Source organism: Phalaenopsis equestris, unplaced genomic scaffold (assembly GCF_001263595.1).
Source record: "Phalaenopsis equestris unplaced genomic scaffold, ASM126359v1 Scaffold000002, whole genome shotgun sequence".
Classification (NCBI taxonomy): Eukaryota; Viridiplantae; Streptophyta; class Magnoliopsida; order Asparagales; family Orchidaceae; genus Phalaenopsis; species Phalaenopsis equestris.
In genome coordinates, this window is record NW_018164444.1 from 5364517 (window position 1) to 5385850 (window position 21334).

Below are 21334 nucleotides of genomic sequence, written 5' to 3' on the forward strand. Positions count from 1 at the left end.
TATATATATAGAGAGAGAGAGAGAGAGAGAGAGAGAGAGAGAGAGAGAGAGAGAAAGAGTTGTATATAGCCAAAATAAAGATTAGATGGAACCAACCAACAATTAAAGTTGGTCCCGCTCAAAAGCAATCAAAATATCGTAAAGCCAATCCCGAACAAAGGCCAAAGTGCTTGAGGCCAAATCAATAATAACTAAATACCTCATGAACTAAAACAGTGGCTTATATGAATGAAAGATGTGCAATTTTACTTTAAAGAAATTTGATCGATATAAAAACATTTACGTAATATCGTTCCCATTTTGAAGCTTTAATTAAAAGCAGCGCAAATATTACTCAAAAATGAATATTATTAAACAATGAAAAATATTCTCAAGCTAATAAAGTGCCTTCCAAGTTGTCAAAATAATCATTTAAAAAAATAATGAATTCAATTCCATCAACAAACTTTAATTAAAAGGTTGTTCGAATCACTTGCATCATTTCTTATTTTATTTTGTTTTATTTTCCTTTATTTATTATCATCAAATAAAAATACATTTGGTATTTTATGAATTTATTATTTCAAAAACAAAAGCAAAATACTAAAATGAATTGATTAGTTGGGAGGACTGATAGGGCATAACGATAGGGCATAACCATGAAATAAGAAACATCAATAAATAGAACTGAGCTTCGATTAAAACAAAAACTAAAAATTTAATAATTTTTCCAACACCATTCAAGCAAAGACCAAAACTAATGACTTGAATCAAACACAAATTAAGATCAGATCAAGCCAACATGTAACTACACTTGGTGTAATTACTGTAAGTTATTAATCAACAAACAAATAAATAATAATTGAATTGACACTGTGAGATAAACATCATTATAGTTGGGCTTAAGAGTCATATGTGTTTTTTTTCGAACCAACGAAACTGGGAAAGTGAGCTTAAGAGTAGAGTGATCGAGCGAAGGAAGAATAAATAATAAAAAGATGAAGAAGATAGGGAAGGAAAGAAATCACCGATTGCAGGCGCAAAAAGCTTTGAAGCTCGAATTGTCGAAAGAGGCAACATCATGCCCTAATCGAAGGAAGCATAAAGGAGGAGGCGGAGTCGAGTGCGAGCAAGGGGAAGCCGAGCCTTCCATGCAAAGGAAGAGGAGGAACACGGGATAAAGAGCCTTGCGTGTAGAGGAAGGGGAGAAAAAAGGGGATATAGTGACTCACGTACAAAGAAAGAGGAGGAAGACGAGGAAGCCGACTCGCCGTGAAGGTTGAAGTCAAGCCACACTCGAGGGAAGAAGAAAAGGGAGGTGGCTCGTGCGTGAGAGGCAGAGTTGAAGCTTTAACAAGCGGTAGAAGAGGATAAAGAAAGTTAGGATTTGATTAAGTTATTTAATGAATATATATACAATTAATACAAAATTTGATTTAATCAGGATTCAAGATATAAAAATTTTAGCTCAGAGAGAGTTTGATCCGACCAAACTTGGTTAAGGTAAAATTTGGGCGTTTATTTTCTAAATTAAATAGATGCTATTAATTTAAATTGTGATTAAAGAAAATTTTATTTAATGAATTAAGGTTTTGGATTGTGAATTGGACAAAAGAAGTTGAGCCAAAAAAGAGGTGATGGTAAAAAGAAGTAATCACAGGATTAAGCTTCTAAAGAGGTCTTTTAAAGCAAATGCGAGTATTAAATTTTTGTTTTATTAAATAAAGATTATCATCATGGCTTCCGATACCAACTTTTGTAATTATATGTATGTTTTTTTTTTTAAATAAGAAAGGAATGTTTGAAAGCTATTAGACAAGCTCTGGTCATCCCTAGGTGTGCTAAATATTCGAGTGTCGCACCCTACACACGAAGGGATTCAAACCTGTGACCTGAAGGGACTTACGACTTTCAGAGAGGCTGCTCTACCAACAGACCACGATAAGTGCACTTATAATTATGTATGTTGTAAGTTAAGAGAATCATTGAAATGGAAAAAATAGAAAATGATTGTTCAATGACTTTAAGAGAAAGTAATTTTAAAGAAATGAAATGTCAAGGCTTATGTCATTCAAGATTACCCTCAAATGGTACCGACAAGAATAGCAATGTACTCGTGCAAAAAAAAAAGAAATATAAATGATAAAGGCGTATCATCGGGTGTTAAATTTTAGGGGTACCTATGCGTACAACTTTGAGAATACCTTCGGATATGAAGGTAATCATAATATGACTTCTTAAATATGCTAAGAAAGGTAAATATTTAAATTAAAATTGAAATAGTTAAATTTTAAATGAAAGTGTACAGCTTAATTAATTAACTGCATTTCTTTTTTGAACATTCAAGCATAATATTTACATACAAATTTAACGCCAAATAAAATCGAAATAGCTTACTAATTGAATTCAATTGTTGCTTATAGAAAAAATTGTAGATTGATATATTTGACAAAAGGGATTTAGTTTATAGGACTATTGTGGATAGACATTATGTTTTGCGTTGTGTGTGTAGCTATTGTACTATTTACTTCAAAGTAGTGATATTGTTGTGTGTTGGTTGAGATATTTTAATTGCAAACTATGTTGTTGTTTTTGGATGATTTAAAATTTTATTTAGTGTATTTTGTGATTTTTTATCGATACTTTTAAAAATTAGAAGTTTTGAAAATTGTGGAAAGTAAATAAAATATTAAAACATTGAGACCAAAGTTCTTAACTTGGTTAATTCTAAGTTATCAGACCAAGTCATGGCATTTGGTTCCTCCCACGATCACACTAATTTTCTTTAAAAACTAATCTCAAAGATTAGATTGTCTAGATATAAAATCACTAAAAATCAATTTTGGTTCATAGTCATAAAAAACCTTCATTTTTTAACCTTTAAAGCAATTTGATCATGACATAGAAAGTTTCTTAAGATGGCTTTGGTTTTAGAACATTAGTTTAGAACAACACAAATAACACTGCAAAAGAAAATACCAAATGGCAATAAAAGAAATTCACAACCCAGCAAAATATATTCCAAGATGTTAAAATAATTAATTAAAAGAGCAACAAATTCAATTCCAACTTCAAGCTTTAACCAAAGGAACATTTAGAATCATACTTACTGTTCGTATTAATTTTTGTATATTCTGGCATGAAATAAAAAAATATATCTATATTTTTATTTATTTATTATTTCAAAATTAGAAAAATAAATGTTGTGCACTAATCTGTTGGGGCAATAAAGAATTGTTGAGGATGACATCAAAAGTCAGCTCAATGGCTCTTGATTGGGACAATGTCGGTAGTCCTCAACTTCAATAACACATAAGAACAATTCAAAAGAATTTGCAAGGCATGACCGAAGCTATTTCTTCCTCCTCTATCGAAGCAATTGCCTTTGCAATCACTACAACTATTTACATACATCTCCCACATGCATAAATCAAACAAAAAACCTTTTCATCCGCCTAGACGCAATTAGATTTGGCAACAACGCCTGCTTTGCTTTTGTTTTTTTCTTAGCCATGAAGATGTTGACCAGTGACAAGAAATTAATTGTACAGTTGTAAGGTGTCTTGCAATAGGTTATCATATGGATAGTTTTATTTATAGTATTAATTATCATTTTAGAGTCCATATTCATATCATATTTATCCTTCCATCAGGGTAATGAAAGTGAGCCGAAGGTTATCAAGCAAAACGAGGGTTTTCAAGTCATTGCTGAACATGAATGTCGCGTGCTATAAAATTTAAATTTCATGCTTGGAAAATATTTTTTTTGAAGGTGGCTTAATGTAATAAATTCAAGACAAAATGAACGTTTTCAAGAAGCATAATTAGTTTTCTTTCAGTTGGCACATGCATAAAGAGATACCAAGTGTCATCTCCAACATTCTTGGCCATCCCAAGCTACCAAAGGAAAAGAAAACATGGAAAGGAGGCATCATTTCAAGAGGTGCTAAACCATGCAAGCTTGGGAATTTTAAAGTCAAAGAAAGGAAAATCAAAAGACAATTACAAATTCGGTTCAAAGGAGTGGCCAGCCTTGGCATCTAGGCAATTTAAAGAGTCAATTTGGCAAATTATTTTTCAACTAAATTGTTTTGATCAACCCTTTACTGTATTTTTTATTATTATTTGTATGTGGAGAGACGCATATAATATAAGGTCATGTAAGAGGAAGTGCTTGGAAAACAGTTGCTTTAATGGTTAGTTTAGAATCAGACTTGGTGGTCTCTATCCTACGGAGAGCTTGGTAGCTCATCCATAGAACTATGGATGTACTTTTATCTTATGAATAAATTGATTTCCTCTACATATTCATATTTAAGTGTTTCACATCACTCTCCAATCCACCTCTGTACTATGAGGCTCAATCATCACCACCACGCATCCAGGCCTGGCCTAGAATTCATACCAGCAATCATCATGCTTTTCCACATCCCCATTAGAAATAAGTGAATAAATAAACTTAAAGTACCATTTTTACTATTCTTTAAAAATAAAAAAATGATCCCAACAGAGGCCAATGCTTCTTGCAGTGGTTGAGGAGCTTCTCATTGCATTTCTACTTTATTAAAAACAAATTCAAAAATGAGAAAAAACAATAACAATAGCTAAATACAAAACAAATGACAAGCACATGAATATTCAAAATTAATAAGACAAAAAAACTCAGCAGAACAGCATTAATAATCCAATAATGAAGAAATCTAAGCTGGTGTACATGACCCTTTATCAGTTATCACCGAAAACAACTAAACACTCTCATGCATTACAGCTTTAAAATATCCACTTGGCAGTTCACAAAACATATGACAAAGCGCTGAAAAAAATGAAATGTGTTAGGAAATCTGCATACCTTCTCCAGCAGCAATGAAAGAAAGTGCATGACCAGGAGATAGAACGACTTCATCTTTTATGCCCTCTACATAAGTTCCCTACAATGTCTTATTGCTAGTCAAGGTTGAGACCTCAAGCAATAAAGTACAAGCAAATATAAGAAGAAGGTAAAGCTGACCCTAAAATGATATCTATAGAGCGTCCCAAAATGTAAAGTTCAAATAAGAAGGCAAAACTAAATAAGCTTTCCATATCAACAGAAACAGCATTCATTCGTTTATTATACATAAAATAAAATACCGTTAAATTATTTACAGAACATCTAACAACTAAGACATTTTCACCATGATAAGTTATTTCCACGTTACTTAAACAACCCTAATGCCATGGATTGTAAACTTAGTTAAAATTCATCTTTCTCCTCGCCAAATGCACCAAACAAAGCTGCGGAATGCGGATAACCTTATTTCAGTCACAAATGCTTGCGATACGCTATTTTGTTATAATGTTCCGCCTAGCGAGGTTTAATAATTTTAAAAGCGACGCTAATCGGTTCCGCTAATAGGAGACGGAGGGAGCGAGGTTTTCCAATCACTTGAATCCTGAAAGAAAAACATGCGCGAGAGTGCATGGACGAACAATGAGGACGAGCGCCGCGTGCAGAAGGAACGAGGTCGCGTGCGGAGGCAGAGCAGCTGTAGCGAGTGCGGGCCGAGCAAGCAACGCGCAGGAGTACAAGCTAAACGGTAGGAGCAGGCGGTGGGCTGACTGCGAAACGACATGTACGGTAGGTATTACGACATGCGCAACAAAAGTAACGACCGCAGATCGCACTACAAGGTTTCTCTCATGGGCGGTGAGTGTACAAACCAGCAGAGGGACGGCGAGACAGGAAGCTTTTAGCTTCAGTTTTAAAAATAATTATTTTAGTTTAAATTTATGAATTATTAAATTAAAAATTGTGAGATCGTGGTAAGAAATACAATTTCAAGAATATATGAATTAAAAGGTTGATAAAAAATCTTAAACTTTACAAAGAAATAAATTTTATTTATATTTATATAAAAATAGAAATATATATATATAGATAACCTAAAGCCATTTGAAAATTAAATAAATATTTCAAATCTGAAATTTGAATAAATATTTAGAATTTGATCTGGAGGAGAGTGCATTTGAAAATATGTGATAAAAAATTAAGGAAAAATAGAAGCATATTTGCAGCAAATAAAAATATTATAGTTTAACTAAATAAAAAAGAACTATGTCTTCAATGATCAACTCTTAATTTACGTAGATTAGATTCTAAAATTAGAAACTAAAAAGAAATCAAATATAGCAAATTAAACATAAACATTTACTTAAAAATTAATCTCAATTCCAAGACAACCTCATTATTGTTCTTGTGTGGCCAAATTGATCCAAAATAATTTCTCATGTTAGGTAGAACTAACGATGCAAAATGAACCTCAATTTGATCCATCTTCTACACAAAATCAATCACTAGTTTGAACAAAAGGGGCCATTTTAAATCAATTATGTGCAGCCATTATTATATTCAGACGAAAATATGAACATTTAATACTTCTGAACATAGAGAAAGAAAATAATAGCCACAGAACGCACATAGCACCAGCTGTTGTCTGTTGACCATTAGAACATACTATAAACGGAAAACTTGTGGACCAGAGTAAAATTTGCAAAAAAAGAAGTACCAACATTTAGTGAATCTTCTATATGGATTATGTAATGATAAACAGAGACAGTTAAAAAATCTACACAGGTTGCAACAAGTAGATCAAATAAAACAGATATACACAAGCTGCATTAAAGGCTTATAATTAAATAAGCATTTAAGAATCAAACCTGGGCATCTTCTCGAACACGCAAATTTTGGCCCGTAGGATCAAGCAAATCATTTATAACCTAAAAAGCAGAACAATTAGCAGAAAATCAACAAAAAAAGGCAGAAGAACAAACAAGTACTAAGCTCATTTAAAAACAAAATATGTAAAGGTTAAGTATTATGAGGTACTAAAAATTATAGTTATAATATTAATTCAAATTTGTGCAAGATATTCATAACTAGTCATTTGTTTTGTAATTTTATCTGCTACGAAAGGTAAAATGGTCATTTACCATTTTTTTTATATGTTTTGTCATTATTTTAAATAGCACGCAATAAGTTGTGTTCAAATAATTGATGACGGGATAAAGAAAGACTTTATCTTGACATCCGCTCTAAGATTTGATTCACCTTGGGACAACATCGGTTCTTTCTCTCAACCTATCACCTTCTTTCCTCCAATATGTTCATTCGTTCAATCTTCTTAATCTCCATGTTTTCTTTATCTACATAGCATTTCCACGGTGCCAGATTATTCCCATATGATAAATAACCCAAAATTTACTAAAATAAAGTATTTTTATTAAATTTAAATTAAAAATTCAACAAACAATAAAATTTATATAACTATTATTATTTAAATTAACTTCTATTTTCCAGTATTAATTATTTAATTAAAAGATTAAAATTGAAAGACTTTGAAATGACTAGTCGGTTCGCTCGTCGGAGGGATGAACAATTCTAGCAACTTTTGGAAAAAAAGTATGAAATAGAGAGCGGGAGAAGGGGGGCGATGGAGATATAGGCCGAGCGGTAAACTTAATTAGATTTTGCTTTCCTTATGCTTCTGTGAGGAAAGTAAACTTATTTTTCACTTAGATATCTTTGTTGAAAGCAAACTAGTTAGAAAGTAATGCTTGGGTTTCCTAAGAGGCTCGAGCTTGACGAGGGTTGCGTCGCCTATTTCTATTGGAAGGTAATACCCTTATTATCAAGTTGTGTTGGATGGTTAAATGGCTATTTTGAGATGCAAATTTTAGAAGATTAATAATAGTAGAAAATCTTGGAATGAGTTTGCAAATTATTTGTATTCATGATTTATAATATTCCTTGTTTTATGGTCCACATTGTTAATATCATGTGATCATCATTAATAATGCCTACATTGGGAATTTACGATCAAATCATACTTTCTCTAAATTAAAATGGAGTGAGCACAAGCAAAAGCATAATGAAAAGTGTAAGTTTAATAGTCAAGCTATGAATTCCAAAATCATAACTAAAATTAAGCTTAATTTGAGCTTATTTTCACTAAAAAAAAGTTTATATATGTGAAGTGATTCATAGGATATTTATTTAGGGATTGCATAAGAAACTAAAGATCTGTTTGGGGCAGTTGTAGCTTATTGAATAATATGTTGATAAGTTGATTAAAAATAATCTGCTGATAAGCTAGACGTGGTAGCTATTACAAATTTTTATTTTTTTTTGGAAAAGCTAGACCACAACCAGAAAATACCACCACACCTAGATAGATGCGGTGTGAAAACGTTTTTTTCAGCGTTTTGAAAATGCAGAAGTTGCCAAAATGCTATTTACCTAAACATACCGGGTGTGTTTTTAAAACGTCACTGCACCAAATAAGCTGTCCCAAACGGCCCTAATATTAAAGATAACATTGTTTTGTGACTAACGGATAGCTTGCTTAGAAGATGGTATATACAAGATTGAATTACAAGATACTAGAACTTAAATGGTTGTTAATTATTATATGACTAATGGAATAACCTTAGCAAGTTTAAAAACAACTAGCGAGCAAGTTTAAAAACAACTAGCGAGAACTACATGATTTACATGAACACAAACTTGGACTAGAATTAATCAAAATGTGAAATCCTTTCTAATTTATAAATTATAAAAGTAAATATAAGTTCATTGTACTGGTTAAATGTTTCCAACTTAATTTAATATGATGATTAAAGTACAATTTTGCAAAATGATAAAAAAAATTCTAATATTATAGTTTTCTTACCTAAAAATCTTCTCATAAATTAAAAAACTTCCATCTAACTAAATTAATAATAAATGATAGACATAAAAGTTAACATGAAACTTTCATTTGATAAAGGTTCTAATTATATTACTATAAGTAAAAATTAAGATATGTATAGTTCATAAAATTTTTAAATCTTTAAAAGTAAAGATGAAGTTCTAATTCCAAAAGTTTATGGCATTTGAAAAGTTTAAACAGCATTTATTGCAATAATTGTCATTCAAAATATGAGTAAAGTGCCAAAAAAGTCTCCAATCATTTATATGGGATCATTTGTGTCCATGAGTTTATAGAAGTGTCAAGTCGGTCCCCATGCTCTTTAAATTGGGACTAAAATAGTCCCTATGGAGGACTATTAGAATCCCAATTTAAAAAATTTGGGAATCAATTTGACACTTCAATAAGCTCTAAGACAAAAATGACCCCATGTAAATAGTCAGGGGACTATTTTCGCACTTTGCACTGAAAATTACTCAATTTATCTTATAATTCTTTTATAGCTTGATAAAATGATTAACATATATATTACTTCTCTTCCTTCAAATTATGGTGATTTAGAACGATAATTATCACATTGGGTTAGTTAGAACAATTTATTTAATCATTTGCTTATGCTTGATAGATTTATGGTTCTTACATTGTTTTCACATTTTAAAAAATTTTAAGAATATATATAAGGTTTATTTTATTTGTTATTTAGAAATATAGTGTTAAATTTAATTTATGTTACAGTTACTTGTTCTTGTTTTGAAAACTCCAAAATCCCAGATCAAGTGGTCGGGACATTCTCAATAATCAAAACATTATAAATCCATCACACTTTCCACATCCACAATTCAACTCCAGCCTTTGCTACTATTTTTTTTTGCCATGCTGTTACTCATACAAAAATCTATAGTGTTCACAAAAAATGGTTTGTTATTCATATTTACCTCTCCCAAGGCAACCACACCTACCCACGATTTGTTACCCCCAACATAAGCATCATTTTCTTTAAAGTGGAAAATTAAACTAAAACAGTTACTCTTTGCTCTCCATAATAAACTTTAAGAAGCGTCAACATTCTTCTAAGCGAGAAATCCACAATTACAATAGACACTTCATCCAAATAGTGAATGGAACTCAATTAACGTCCTTCACAAGTACAATTCTTTGGCTATTAATTTGTTTAAAATTTTTTGTTCGCTTAGAAATCCATTAATTAGTATAGTATCGTTCGTAGAAATGCTCCACTAAATATGAGATTTAGTAATCCCATCAGCCCTGCCTGCTGCATAGCTTAAATAAAGGAGAATTTTAAAGGACATCATGAAAGTTAATGAATAAAAAAGGGTGCATTGATGCCCAAATTTATAACCCTTATAAATCATATGATAAGATACAACGTACATACTTGAGTTAAACTTACTTGTTAATGGACTAAATACAGCAATATTCCCAAAATACCCTGACGCGGCCGTCTTATATACCTGGAGAGGTTTGATCCAAGGTTATTCAAGTTCGGTCGGCCCTCTAGTCTTGGGAGTGAAGTCTCTTTTCAAGAGGGAGCCCACTCTTAAATATCTAAGAATATATATTCACTTTTATTGATATTTATGGTTCAGTTTTTTTCGTAATTTGCTTTGGGACAATCATTGAAATCTAATTCTCCATCTATGGGTTGCATCCTAAGGTTAGAGTGGTGTTTTGGTTGTATCTTGGTGTCCAGGTGATGTTTATCCTTCCTATATTTTTTTTCTGTCCTTTTCCCCATCTCTCCCACATCTCCTTCAATGTTGTCTTGTTGTCGCCTCCTAGAAAATAGGAAACTTGTTGCTTTCTATGTTCAAATGTTGTCGCCGCCCAGGAACAGCAGTTGTCTTGTTATCATCTCCTTCCAGCTTGCTAGTCGCATGCTTACCACCACCCCGAAGGTCCAAACCTAATTGGCACCACCTACACATAACCCCTAATATTTATCATTGTTATTTGATTTCAATTTGTTGTATTTTCAATTCTTTGCTTCTATAAAATTACCAGTGGTTGTGTCATATTTCTTCTCACCTTATGTCCATACTGATTCAGATTTTCTGTGTCCAACCTGTCGCTGCAGCCCAGAGACAACAATTGTTTTGTTGTCCTCCCCTTCTAGCTTGCTAGTCGCCGCCATGTTGGAGGTCCAAACCCTAACCAACACGACCTACACAGTATTCCTAGTATTTCCCATTGTTATTTGTTCTTAGTTTGTTGTATTTTAAATTTCTGACTTCTATAAAATTACTAGTAATTGTGTTGTATTTCTTATCATCTTATTTTCATATCGATTTTGGCATCATACGATTTCTTTAAGGTTATCAAATATGATGTTGATTATGAGCATTTGTGTATGAAAACTCTAATTCTATGTAATCATCATGCCTCTTAGATTTCAAGTGGTGATGCCCCAATGAATCTCAATGCATGTGCATCGACTGTCCTCCTTAAAAATGTTTGAAAACTATAAAATAGTTTCCATGCTTTGTCATCCCAAATACTTTTCAACATCATTCGAATTGTAGCTTTTCATCTGGTAATATGGTCATGTATGCTTTGCAAAATAATTAAAAAGTTTTAAATTGTGGAGGCAAGCACACGAGCACAAGTCATCTTGTCCCAAGGAGCTCACTTAAGCAATGCCCAGGAGATGGAAGCCCTCTAGGAGATGTTTAAGAAGTTGGAGCCACGTTGTGCCCTTGATAACACCAAATCCTGGTTGAAACATAATAATGTATGTCATGGTGTCTATGTTGTTTGCTTTTTAAAAAAATTGTATTTAAATTTTTAGCTCATCAAATTCAATCTTTGGGGTGCATCAACTACAAGTCTTCGATGCATCTCATCACAATATTGCAACTGTAAGTATAACCAAATGTAGGATATTTTAGATGGTGATTTAAATAGTGGACATTTTCATAAATTTGAACAAAAATGATTAGGATATGCCTAACCATGATGAGATAATTTTATTGCTATTCTTAAAGTAAATATCATTTCAAATTAGAAAGCTATTAAAATTCCATCAACATTAAAAATTAACCTATATACTTACATTCATCGACCATTTTCTTAATTTCCTCTTTATAAAACTTAATCAATTTCATTACTTATGTCACTTATTGCACTTAGGGTAACAATAAAATCTAGTACACGCAATCGAAAATTGTGCTGACTGAATAAAATTTTAAATGTTCATAAATAGGAAGATAGGGTCTTGGAAAATAATTATGGGCCAATTCAACAATCTGTCTCAACAAATTTATCAACTACAAATCCAAAATAAACCTCAAAGTATTAAAAATAACAGGTATTTGATTTTCATATTTGAAACTTGCATCAAAAGATGAGATCTACCCCTGGTGTGCCAAGATGTTGGAGAAACCCACCTATCAAACCTGGCGTGTAAATTTTTAATAATCAAATATCAAAAGTATGGACCATAAATTTCAACTTCGCCTGCCCCACTTTCGTCCAAAACGCCACAAATACTACTATAGATAAATTTGCCTTTTTTTTTCATTGATATGGGGTATTTTAAATTCAAAAATGCATAAATGTCCAACAGATTGCTATTAAGTGAAGCAACAAAGTAGATGTTTAAGTTGAAAATTTTACGTAGGAGGTAATAGTAGGAGGTAATAGCAGATACGCATAAGTAATATGATGGTATATTTTGTTAAAAGAAGCATTAGTTACCTCATTATATATTTCAAGGTATGAGACACGGAGCAAAAACTCTCTTCCTGGAGTCTGCAATACACGGTTTGTAAGCACAAAAAAGAATCAATGGATCCAAAAAAAAGCGATAATAGAAGCAAAATCATGAAATATTCGTCAAAATTAAGTAACAAAAGGCAGAGAAAACAGATCTGAACAGAGTTCGGATGCAGTAACATGAAAGCACTAAAAAATAAACAACCAAAACAACAGAAATAAAAGCAAAAACATGAAATTTCAGTCAAAGTTACACAAGGAAAGTTCAAGAAAACAGTTTCAAATGGGATTTGGAGGTAGTTATTGGCAATCAAAGCATAGGATTTCCACTATGCATACAGGCATGGATTACATTATCATCCCAAAATGTTAAATGGTAAAAAGAATATAACAAAGCTAAGCATTAAAGAACTAACATACATCTTGAATAATGCTGAACACGTCCTTGATGGCCAATGGTATGATACCTGGACAATTTTGGTCACCCTGTAAAATGAAAATATGAAACAAAGCAAATCAACATGGATAGATGTGTATAAGCACAGACATGATCATCTCAAAAAGTTTCCCCGATCAAAAAACCGAGTCAACATATTTATTTCTAAACATTCTGCAGAATTCAACCCAAACATGCGCACAACTGCAGAAAGGAAGCTCAGATGTTTCCCCTGAACCACTAATTTAGTCTGACGCTTACCAATAAAATGTACAGCATATTAATTGAACATTAGCAACCCGCCCACTCTACAGAGCCAGATCGAGCAGCAAAAAGACAGCTCACATTAAAAACAGGATAGGACTTTAATGATATGCTTCAACTAGTGCACCAGTGGGTTTAGAGTTAACTTGACCTTGACTACACAGATTGATCGTGCTTTCTCTGAGAGTCAAAACTTCCTAATATTTGCTAGTTCACCTTATAGATGTCCACTGATTATGAACGAACAGTGCATAAAGAATGAATCAATGCATCATCCACATGCTGCGGTGGAAGAATTCACTAACACATTCGAGGGTTAATTCAGATAAATTACTCAAAAGTGTGCTTGTTCTCTAAATGTTCATCAATTCCATCGTACCATCATACATATTGCGCCTCATTAAAGGCCTAGCTGGTAATGGGTCGCCATTAGATCTAGTTAGCGGTATTATTAAAATGGTCATGAATATTAAAAATCAATCTTTGTCAATCATAATCAGAAAGAACCTTCAAATTTAAACAACTACTACATCAATAATTTTCCTTCCAATGTTGAATTCAACAATATTAAGGGCAGTGCAGTTGAAGATTTCACCCACACCATCAAGATCAAACCTTCAACAAAGAGTAGTAATTTAATGGCTAAATTCAAACTTGTCCCCATGGTTCACTTCTTATATGCCTCCATCGATACTCCTACTGATATGTCAGTATTGCATGCAACGTGTGTGATAACAATAATGACAACATAAAATAAAGCAATGCAATTACAAATTAGCATAAAGATAGAAAAGCCAATGTGTTCAATTAATCATTATCCCATCGGATCAAACCAAATTAGAATCTTTCTCGTTTGAACAGCTACCTAACAGCTATTTCTTCCTATATTGAATGAAAATTGATATGCCATCAACAAATTTTCATCTACTAACATGATTCTCAAGACGTGTGATGAATCTCGAACATTTTTTTTAGCAAGGAACGTTCAAGTTTTAAATAAAAATTATCCAAAACTCTGATTTCAACAAACATATAATCAAATTGACCGGCTCGATGAGACAAACACAATGACACCAAAGTTGATCTGATTTCAATCAAATCAAGCACAGATTGAGCTGTTAAACTATTTTTAATAGCATTTAATACCCAATTAGAAGGTCAAAAGAATTCCAATTTTGACAACCTTATAGTCAAATCTAGCATCACGAAGAGACAAATCCAACAAGCCCAAGATCACTTAATTCTGACACCATTAAGAAAAGCAAATGTCATTTGATGGAGTGATGCATATTTTTTTAATATTTGCGGAGAGACCTCTCCTAGACTCTATAAATAGAGCCCTACAATCTCCATGAAAGAGGACTAAGACCTAAGCTCGGAGAAAGATTGAGAGATGAGTGAAGTTCAATGTTAAGCGTTGAAGATCAGAAAAATGCTTCCCGCTCCTGTAGTCGTCGACCACTGTAGACCGCTGCTTACCGACCACTGTAGACCGCAACGAAGCAACTTGTTGAACAATCCCCAACATTTCGGAGTAGCAAAATGATGTGCAGAGTAACGACCAACATTGTGAAGTAAGAGTGTTATCTAAAGTAACGATCAACATTGCCAAGTAAAGAACCGTTGTTCAAAGTGCAGAGCAATGAAGCATTCTACGAAGCAACACTTCGTACTAAACACAGCACAAAGATGCACTTCGAAGGCGGTGCAATGAAGTTCCAACAACCGCTCCTGACTATTGCGCAACAAATTCTACATACGAAAACTACAACTGCGTAAACATTTCCGACTTGTGGAACAAGGCCTTGTACATGTACACATCAAGCTAAAATAGATTATTTCTGACTAGGATGAGCCCCAAGATTTTATCCCCTTCCGAGTTTCCCACGGTAGAACTTCTAGTGTCTCTCCATGTCATTTTTATTATTTGAGTGTATGTTGAATTCTCGTGCATTGCTAAAACAATAATTCATTACTCTATCGTTGTGAATTTTCTAACACGCATCAAAAATATAATACGGAAAAAGAAAATCTAACAATAAAAAACACAATATGTTTGACATAGCTCAAAATTTTCATACTAGATAGTTTATTTGTTGTACTAGGTACATATATAAACATATGGAAGCTAGGCTTTTAAGTATAGTTATAAAAAATTTTAAAGTTTTTTTAATTTCATTTCTTCCACAAAAAATATTGCAATCATAAATATTCTAAAAAAAGGTTGGCTTACATGCATCGTGTGGGTCTTTCCACTACTGGTAACACCGTAAGCAAAAACAGTTCCTACAATTCAGAAGAACAACAAGTATAAGAGTTGTTAAGTCAAATAAATAATGGCCATAAACTTTGAAAAGAGAACATGACCAAAAAGATTTCATAGACAGCCATGATGACGGCATATATAACACAAAGGACTAAAAAAACGTTCTATGATTACAACAATTGCAGAAATTGAGACATCCCTAACACTGAAGACTTCTCTTTTAATACCTGTGCAACTTGGTTTACTAAAACTGTGATTCGAAGTTCAAAGAACCTGAAATTTATGGTGATTCATAAAAGAATCAACTCAGACTAAAATGAAGAGTAGAACTCACCGTTAATGCCTTCCATTGCTGCTTTTACAACAGGCCGAGCAGCAACATCATAAATCACTTGAGATGTTGTGGAAGGGCCAAAAACTCTGTCTAAACACAGAAATGTGGCAAGATAAATATAATTGTCAAGAGTGCATGCATTTATAAAAAACTAGCATAAGGTCAATATAATGTTCAAGAATATAACATAAAATGATCATGTCAAGTAATGGAAATCAATTTTAATAGGAACAAGCTGTAAAACAGGAAAACGAATATGACAATAAACTAACAGAGTTTAAGGAAAGCCGTTAGTTCTATATTTTAAAGCTGTTTTATTCATAGTTTGCCACCAATGACTATTGCATATTTGCAAGTGGTAAGAGACGAATAGTTAATGAACTAGCCAGAAATGAAAATACAAGGGCGTTACCAAAAAAAACTATGACACTGCATGAATGTATATTTCAACAAAAGATGTGGTACCGATGAAACGCATAAAAATAAAAGCTTCTCGCAGCCAAAAAATATGTGTCAAGCACAAAGACACCTAAGATGCGCCCCAACATGTGCCTGATATACTCAAAATAAAAACTAATCTTGTGTACTCTTACCAGAATTATAGAAATCATTTTTACTATAATAATATACTCTAACCATTAAAACTAATATGGATATGTTCATGACAACTTAAGTGTGATTGATCAAATGTTTAAATGTAATAATAAGTAAGCCAATGTTTATTATCCTAAGCTTTTTATGTGAAACATATTATATATTCTTCGATATAAAATGCTTTTTAATGAAAGATTCTACGCAAGGCGGCCAAAAAAAGCACTAATGAGGACTCCTAATTGGAATCAAATATTTAGTAAATTTATCATGATTGGAGTGGTTTGCAAAAGTAAAAAAAACATAATTTAAGAATGCCACCCATGTGCTTTTCTATAGCACTTCAAGAATTATTTATACTTCAGTAGAGAGGCTAAGATGGCCGACCCTAATTAGGGTTGAAGGGTTGTCGCCTTCTCCTCCCCCTCTCCTAATTATCTTAGTTTATTATAAATATGTTGTTATTTGGTTTTAAGGTTCAGTTTTTGTGTTTGAGAAATTTGTCCAGCCTGTCGTCATCAGTTGTTTTCTAAGGCTGTATCTGAAGACGAGAAAGTGCTCAGGTTGTAACACGTCTGAAGTGGTGAACTTCTTCAAAGGTTCAAGGGATACTCCGATTGTAACTCGCTCCCATAGGGCAAGTTATCCTCTAACTATTCCCCTTATTTGTTTGTTGTCTGCCCACAAGCACAACCCCCTTTCACCTTACTAATGTGTAGCAATTCCCATCCCACGCCCAACCTACTGCCTTGAATTCATCCGACGCCCAACCTACTGCCTTGAATTCATCCCACGCCCAACCTACTGCCTTGAATTCATCCCACGCCCAACCTACTGCCTTGAATTCATCCCACGCCCAACCTACTGCCTTGAATTCATCCCACGCCCAACCTACTGCCTTGAATTCATCCCACGCCCAACATGTTGCCTAAAATTCATTCGATCCCACGCCCAACATGTTGCCTAAAACCCATCCCATGACCCTACCTACTGCCTAAAATCCATCCCACGACCCTACTTGTTCCCTGCAATCCATCCTGCGACCCAAACATTTTGCCGTCAGACCCTCTTCAACCTTCCTGTTCCAATCGCCACCCTCTGCCCATGTTCCAACTCCTGTCCCAACACCTTTTCCCCAGCTCACGGCTGACCCGCAACCCCCAACCTACACCATCCTACTTCCATTTGTACTCCACCACATGCGTTCTCATCTTAGGATGTTATTTGTATTTGGTGTCATTAATTTCCAGCTTTGAAGAGACTTCATTTTAATATTTTGGAATTTTAGCAATAATATTTCCAATTCTATTATAGTTTGGGTTAACTTCGGTATCAATAACTTTGCAGTCAACCTTTAAATTAGAGTGTGAATCAACTATATATAAGGTTTGTAAACTCTAACATATGTTTCTTTCTTGTTTCTTATAATTTTACATCCTCACTAGGTTCACTGACTTTAATCTAAAAAAAATTTAAGTCATTTCCATTCCACAAATCAATTTATATAAAAGACTCATAAATAACAATTTAAGTCATTTCCATTCCACAAATCACTAACATATGTTTCTCTCTTGTTTCTTAAGTCATTTGGCTAAACTGATGGTTCTATTTCACACTAGGTGGCTGTCATATGAAATACTATAGGAATAAATATAATATGATAGCTGAATATAATAATATAGGGCATCATAACAAAATAAAATATGAAATATTATAATATATTATGGCATGTCAATCTGTCTTATAACACCTTACGACCAATTTAAGTCAATTGATATGACATATGTAATACAAAAAATCATAAAAAAATTGTTATTTGAAGATTAAGATTAAAAAATTTGGCCAAATTCACAGTAGGCTTTAGAGCACAACGCGGAGAAGGGTAAGCATGTCATTTTCAACCAAAAAAAATGAGGTTATTTGTCAAATTTGATGTTGTTTTTTTCATCTGACCAATTTGATAAATATATTTTGCTCTAAGTGGCTTGTCATATGACATAATGTAAGATGTTATATAATATTATAGTATAATTACAGATGAAAATCTATCAATAAATTCCCAACTAGTGAAAATTTTCCTTGGCCATCCACCATCCGTAAGACTTCTGACTCCACTTAAATAACACTTAAACCTCAAAGAACCCCCCATAAGAAGGAAAATTATGATAGCCACCCAAAACAAAATAAAATTATTACTTCCTATCTATCCCTAGATTCACATTCAAAAGTTTTAAGACAAAAAAAAAAATGATCATCATGCTATTGATGCATTATCATCTATTTCATAATATATTATATTCATAACATAACATCTACACTTTCTTTTCACATTAAACTTACACATTACCACATATTTGTTGTTTTTTTAAGATTATTTATCTTTTTCTCTTCCCCAATCATCCAACTGCAAACACCTATTTTTTTAAGTATTCTTAATTTGAATAGTGAACCACTCATAATTTGACGGTTCTAATTTTAACTCAACAACATGTAATTTTTATGTTAATTTAAGCTTTTTTTAAGCTTGCTCCATCATTCTTGTTTTTATAATAAAATTAATTAAAAAAAATTACATAACAAATGATATGTGATCATGTTTTGATGTGTTAAACTGATGAAATAAAATTGACAATTTAAAAATATGCATTATGTTAAGTATGAAAATTTCTTATTTTTATTATTTCTGTAGCTTCTATTATCATGATATTATTTAATGTTTCCAATAAATGAATTTAAAAAAAAATTGTATGATTTGCGCTTACAAGTTGAAGTTTCAATTTACATGGATATCAAATGCTTTACTTCAAGCCTTCGCATTTTAAAACATTGAGAAAGATTATTGAGAATAACTTGAAGCTTAATATGATAGATAGTTTTGATAGTACTAAAGATAATGGAATGATTCTATTGCAAAAACACAATAAATTTGAAAAAGAAAAATTTATGAGTCATTCCTAATTTAAATCCACAATCGAACGCAAAAAAGTTCAAGAGAAGGTTACTTACTTGACAACTAAAACATCCCTTGCCTAGGTTACTTACTTGGCAACTAAAACATCCCTTGCCTCTGAAAATTCCCCAGTAGGACAAAGTTATTTTAAACTATAAAACATGCACAGGCCGTGACCATCAAACAACTCGAGATTTATATCTTAAATCATTTGACTTTCATAAGGATGTTCAACAAACCTATAATGGATACCAAGAAAGCGCCTCGCAATTGGTACATGAAATACGGTCAATATACCTAGATACTCTTGATAAGGATGTGTATTAATTGTTATTTTTTTCTTACAAATATCATGCTAAAGACTTAGAATCCTAGATGAAACGATACTTTCAGGATCCCAAAAAATGTTTTATGACATGATAATTAACATATGATCACTAAAAAATAAAAAATAAAAAAGGAAAGCAGTAATAATTTTGTGACAACCTCGAAGTGCCAAAAATTCATTATTTATCCCCCTCAATGTAAAATTTCCCTGTTCAAAGAAATTTGGGAAAGTTCATGAATTGTTTTGCATTTTAAAAATGCAGGCATGTCTTAGGTTTAATTTTTCTGAGTAACCTCTGAAATAATCTTTATTGTCTTTTCACATCCTCCATGGTTTAACTTTTAAGCAACGCACTTGAATGCAACTCAGACATCTATGTGAATAATAGTAACTGTATTTTTTCTACAGCACAGTATAACACAGTATTGCTTGGCCAACGCACTAAAAAATGGAAGCTTTTCTCAAGTTTCTATCAGTTTATTTAAATTGAACTCTCTAATGTTTTTTTTATTGAGAAAATGCAGGCGTTATAACTGGTTTTCTTGCCCCCTTCTGTGACAATAATTTACATGAAGGCGCGCGTTCTGCATTTCTTGATAAAGTGACTGCAATGTGAGAAACATTCGAGTACCACCACAAACAATAGGAAATGCCTCATAAAAAAATGACGGAATTTGCATCCCACAAGCAGGGATGCGAAGCACAAATTAGAACTAGTTCCCGCTCATCAGAGCGCATTCAGAGTTCCTAATGAGTGCAATTCAAATTCCAAGCCATGAAAAATATATTTACCGAATGCATACGCCGTGGCCGGATTATACTCGCAGCGCGCCATTTTATCCCCATCCGCATACCACGCGATCTCATCTCCACGCTGGAACTCCCTCTCGCTTCAAAACAAAATCCACAACATAAACCCGCACAAATTAAAGATCCCACTCAATGCAAAAAACAACAGATCTACCACGCCCTAACCAGATCCGACCCCATTTTACCTCAGCGGCCGGAACCTGACCGTGACAGTGATGCTATCCCCGGAGCCTACAGCATCACCAGCATCCATGACGTTTTCATCGGCCGAGACAAAACCGATCGGTGCGTGGTTGCTGGAGTACTCACAGCGGCCGCGGTTCGGCGTGACTGATCTCGTTACCCCACCAGAACCATAAAAGTGAGACGAGACCGAAGAAGGAGATGAGCGTGGGAAAAGACGCCCGTTCATAAAAGACGAAGCCGACGAAGACGAAGATGAATGAGAGCTCGTGAGGGGCCTTCGCTGGCTGAAAGGCGAGCTGCTCCTCGTCCTCGACGAAGAAGAGCAGAACGAAGGCCCCGCCATTGATGAGAGAAAGCGACGAGGGGAGAGAGACAAAACGAGAAGTAAAGATGAAGAGTAGCAGGAGCAACCAACTGGTCAGACGTCACATGCTCGAGTTTAAAGGAGGGCAAAAAGGCAAGAGGCGGAGTTTGCCCCTTTTATAAGCAAGCAATGTAGGTGAGTGGAGGAGCCGCCGGTCGTCGGCGAATAGAGATCCGAGGAGTCTTGAGTTAAGCCGTCGGAGGATAGGAGCTGGGGGAATCTTGGAGATCATGAATGCGAGGGTGAGACACTTTTGGAAGCGGGTGGGGGAGGATGACGTGGCGGGCGGTGGGGACTACGGTGGAGTTTAAAATCGAGTGACCGCGCGCTTAGGGAGAGTAAATTGAAAATGGAAAGGGAGAGAGGGG

The 21334-nt window shown here is 33.6% G+C and overlaps 1 protein-coding gene across 2 annotated transcripts in view; it reads right to left on the reverse strand.

Moving 5' to 3' along the window:
* Positions 1-21287, reverse strand: part of LOC110039397 (kinesin-like protein KIN-7K, chloroplastic) — an 83028-nt gene extending 61741 nt beyond the window's left edge. For both annotated transcript variants that reach the window (XM_020744439.1, XM_020744438.1), the window contains exons 1-8: positions 20602-21287; positions 20399-20496; positions 15738-15827; positions 15371-15423; positions 12858-12923; positions 12420-12473; positions 6676-6735; positions 4829-4907 (exon numbers count right to left, since the gene is read on the reverse strand). In XM_020744439.1, the coding sequence (XP_020600098.1) occupies positions 4829-4907; positions 6676-6735; positions 12420-12473; positions 12858-12923; positions 15371-15423; positions 15738-15827; positions 20399-20496; positions 20602-20945 (844 nt within the window). In that variant the 5' untranslated portion in view covers positions 20946-21287. The remainder of the gene's footprint in view (positions 1-4828; positions 4908-6675; positions 6736-12419; positions 12474-12857; positions 12924-15370; positions 15424-15737; positions 15828-20398; positions 20497-20601) is intronic.
* Between the last annotated feature and the right edge of the window lie 47 nt (positions 21288-21334).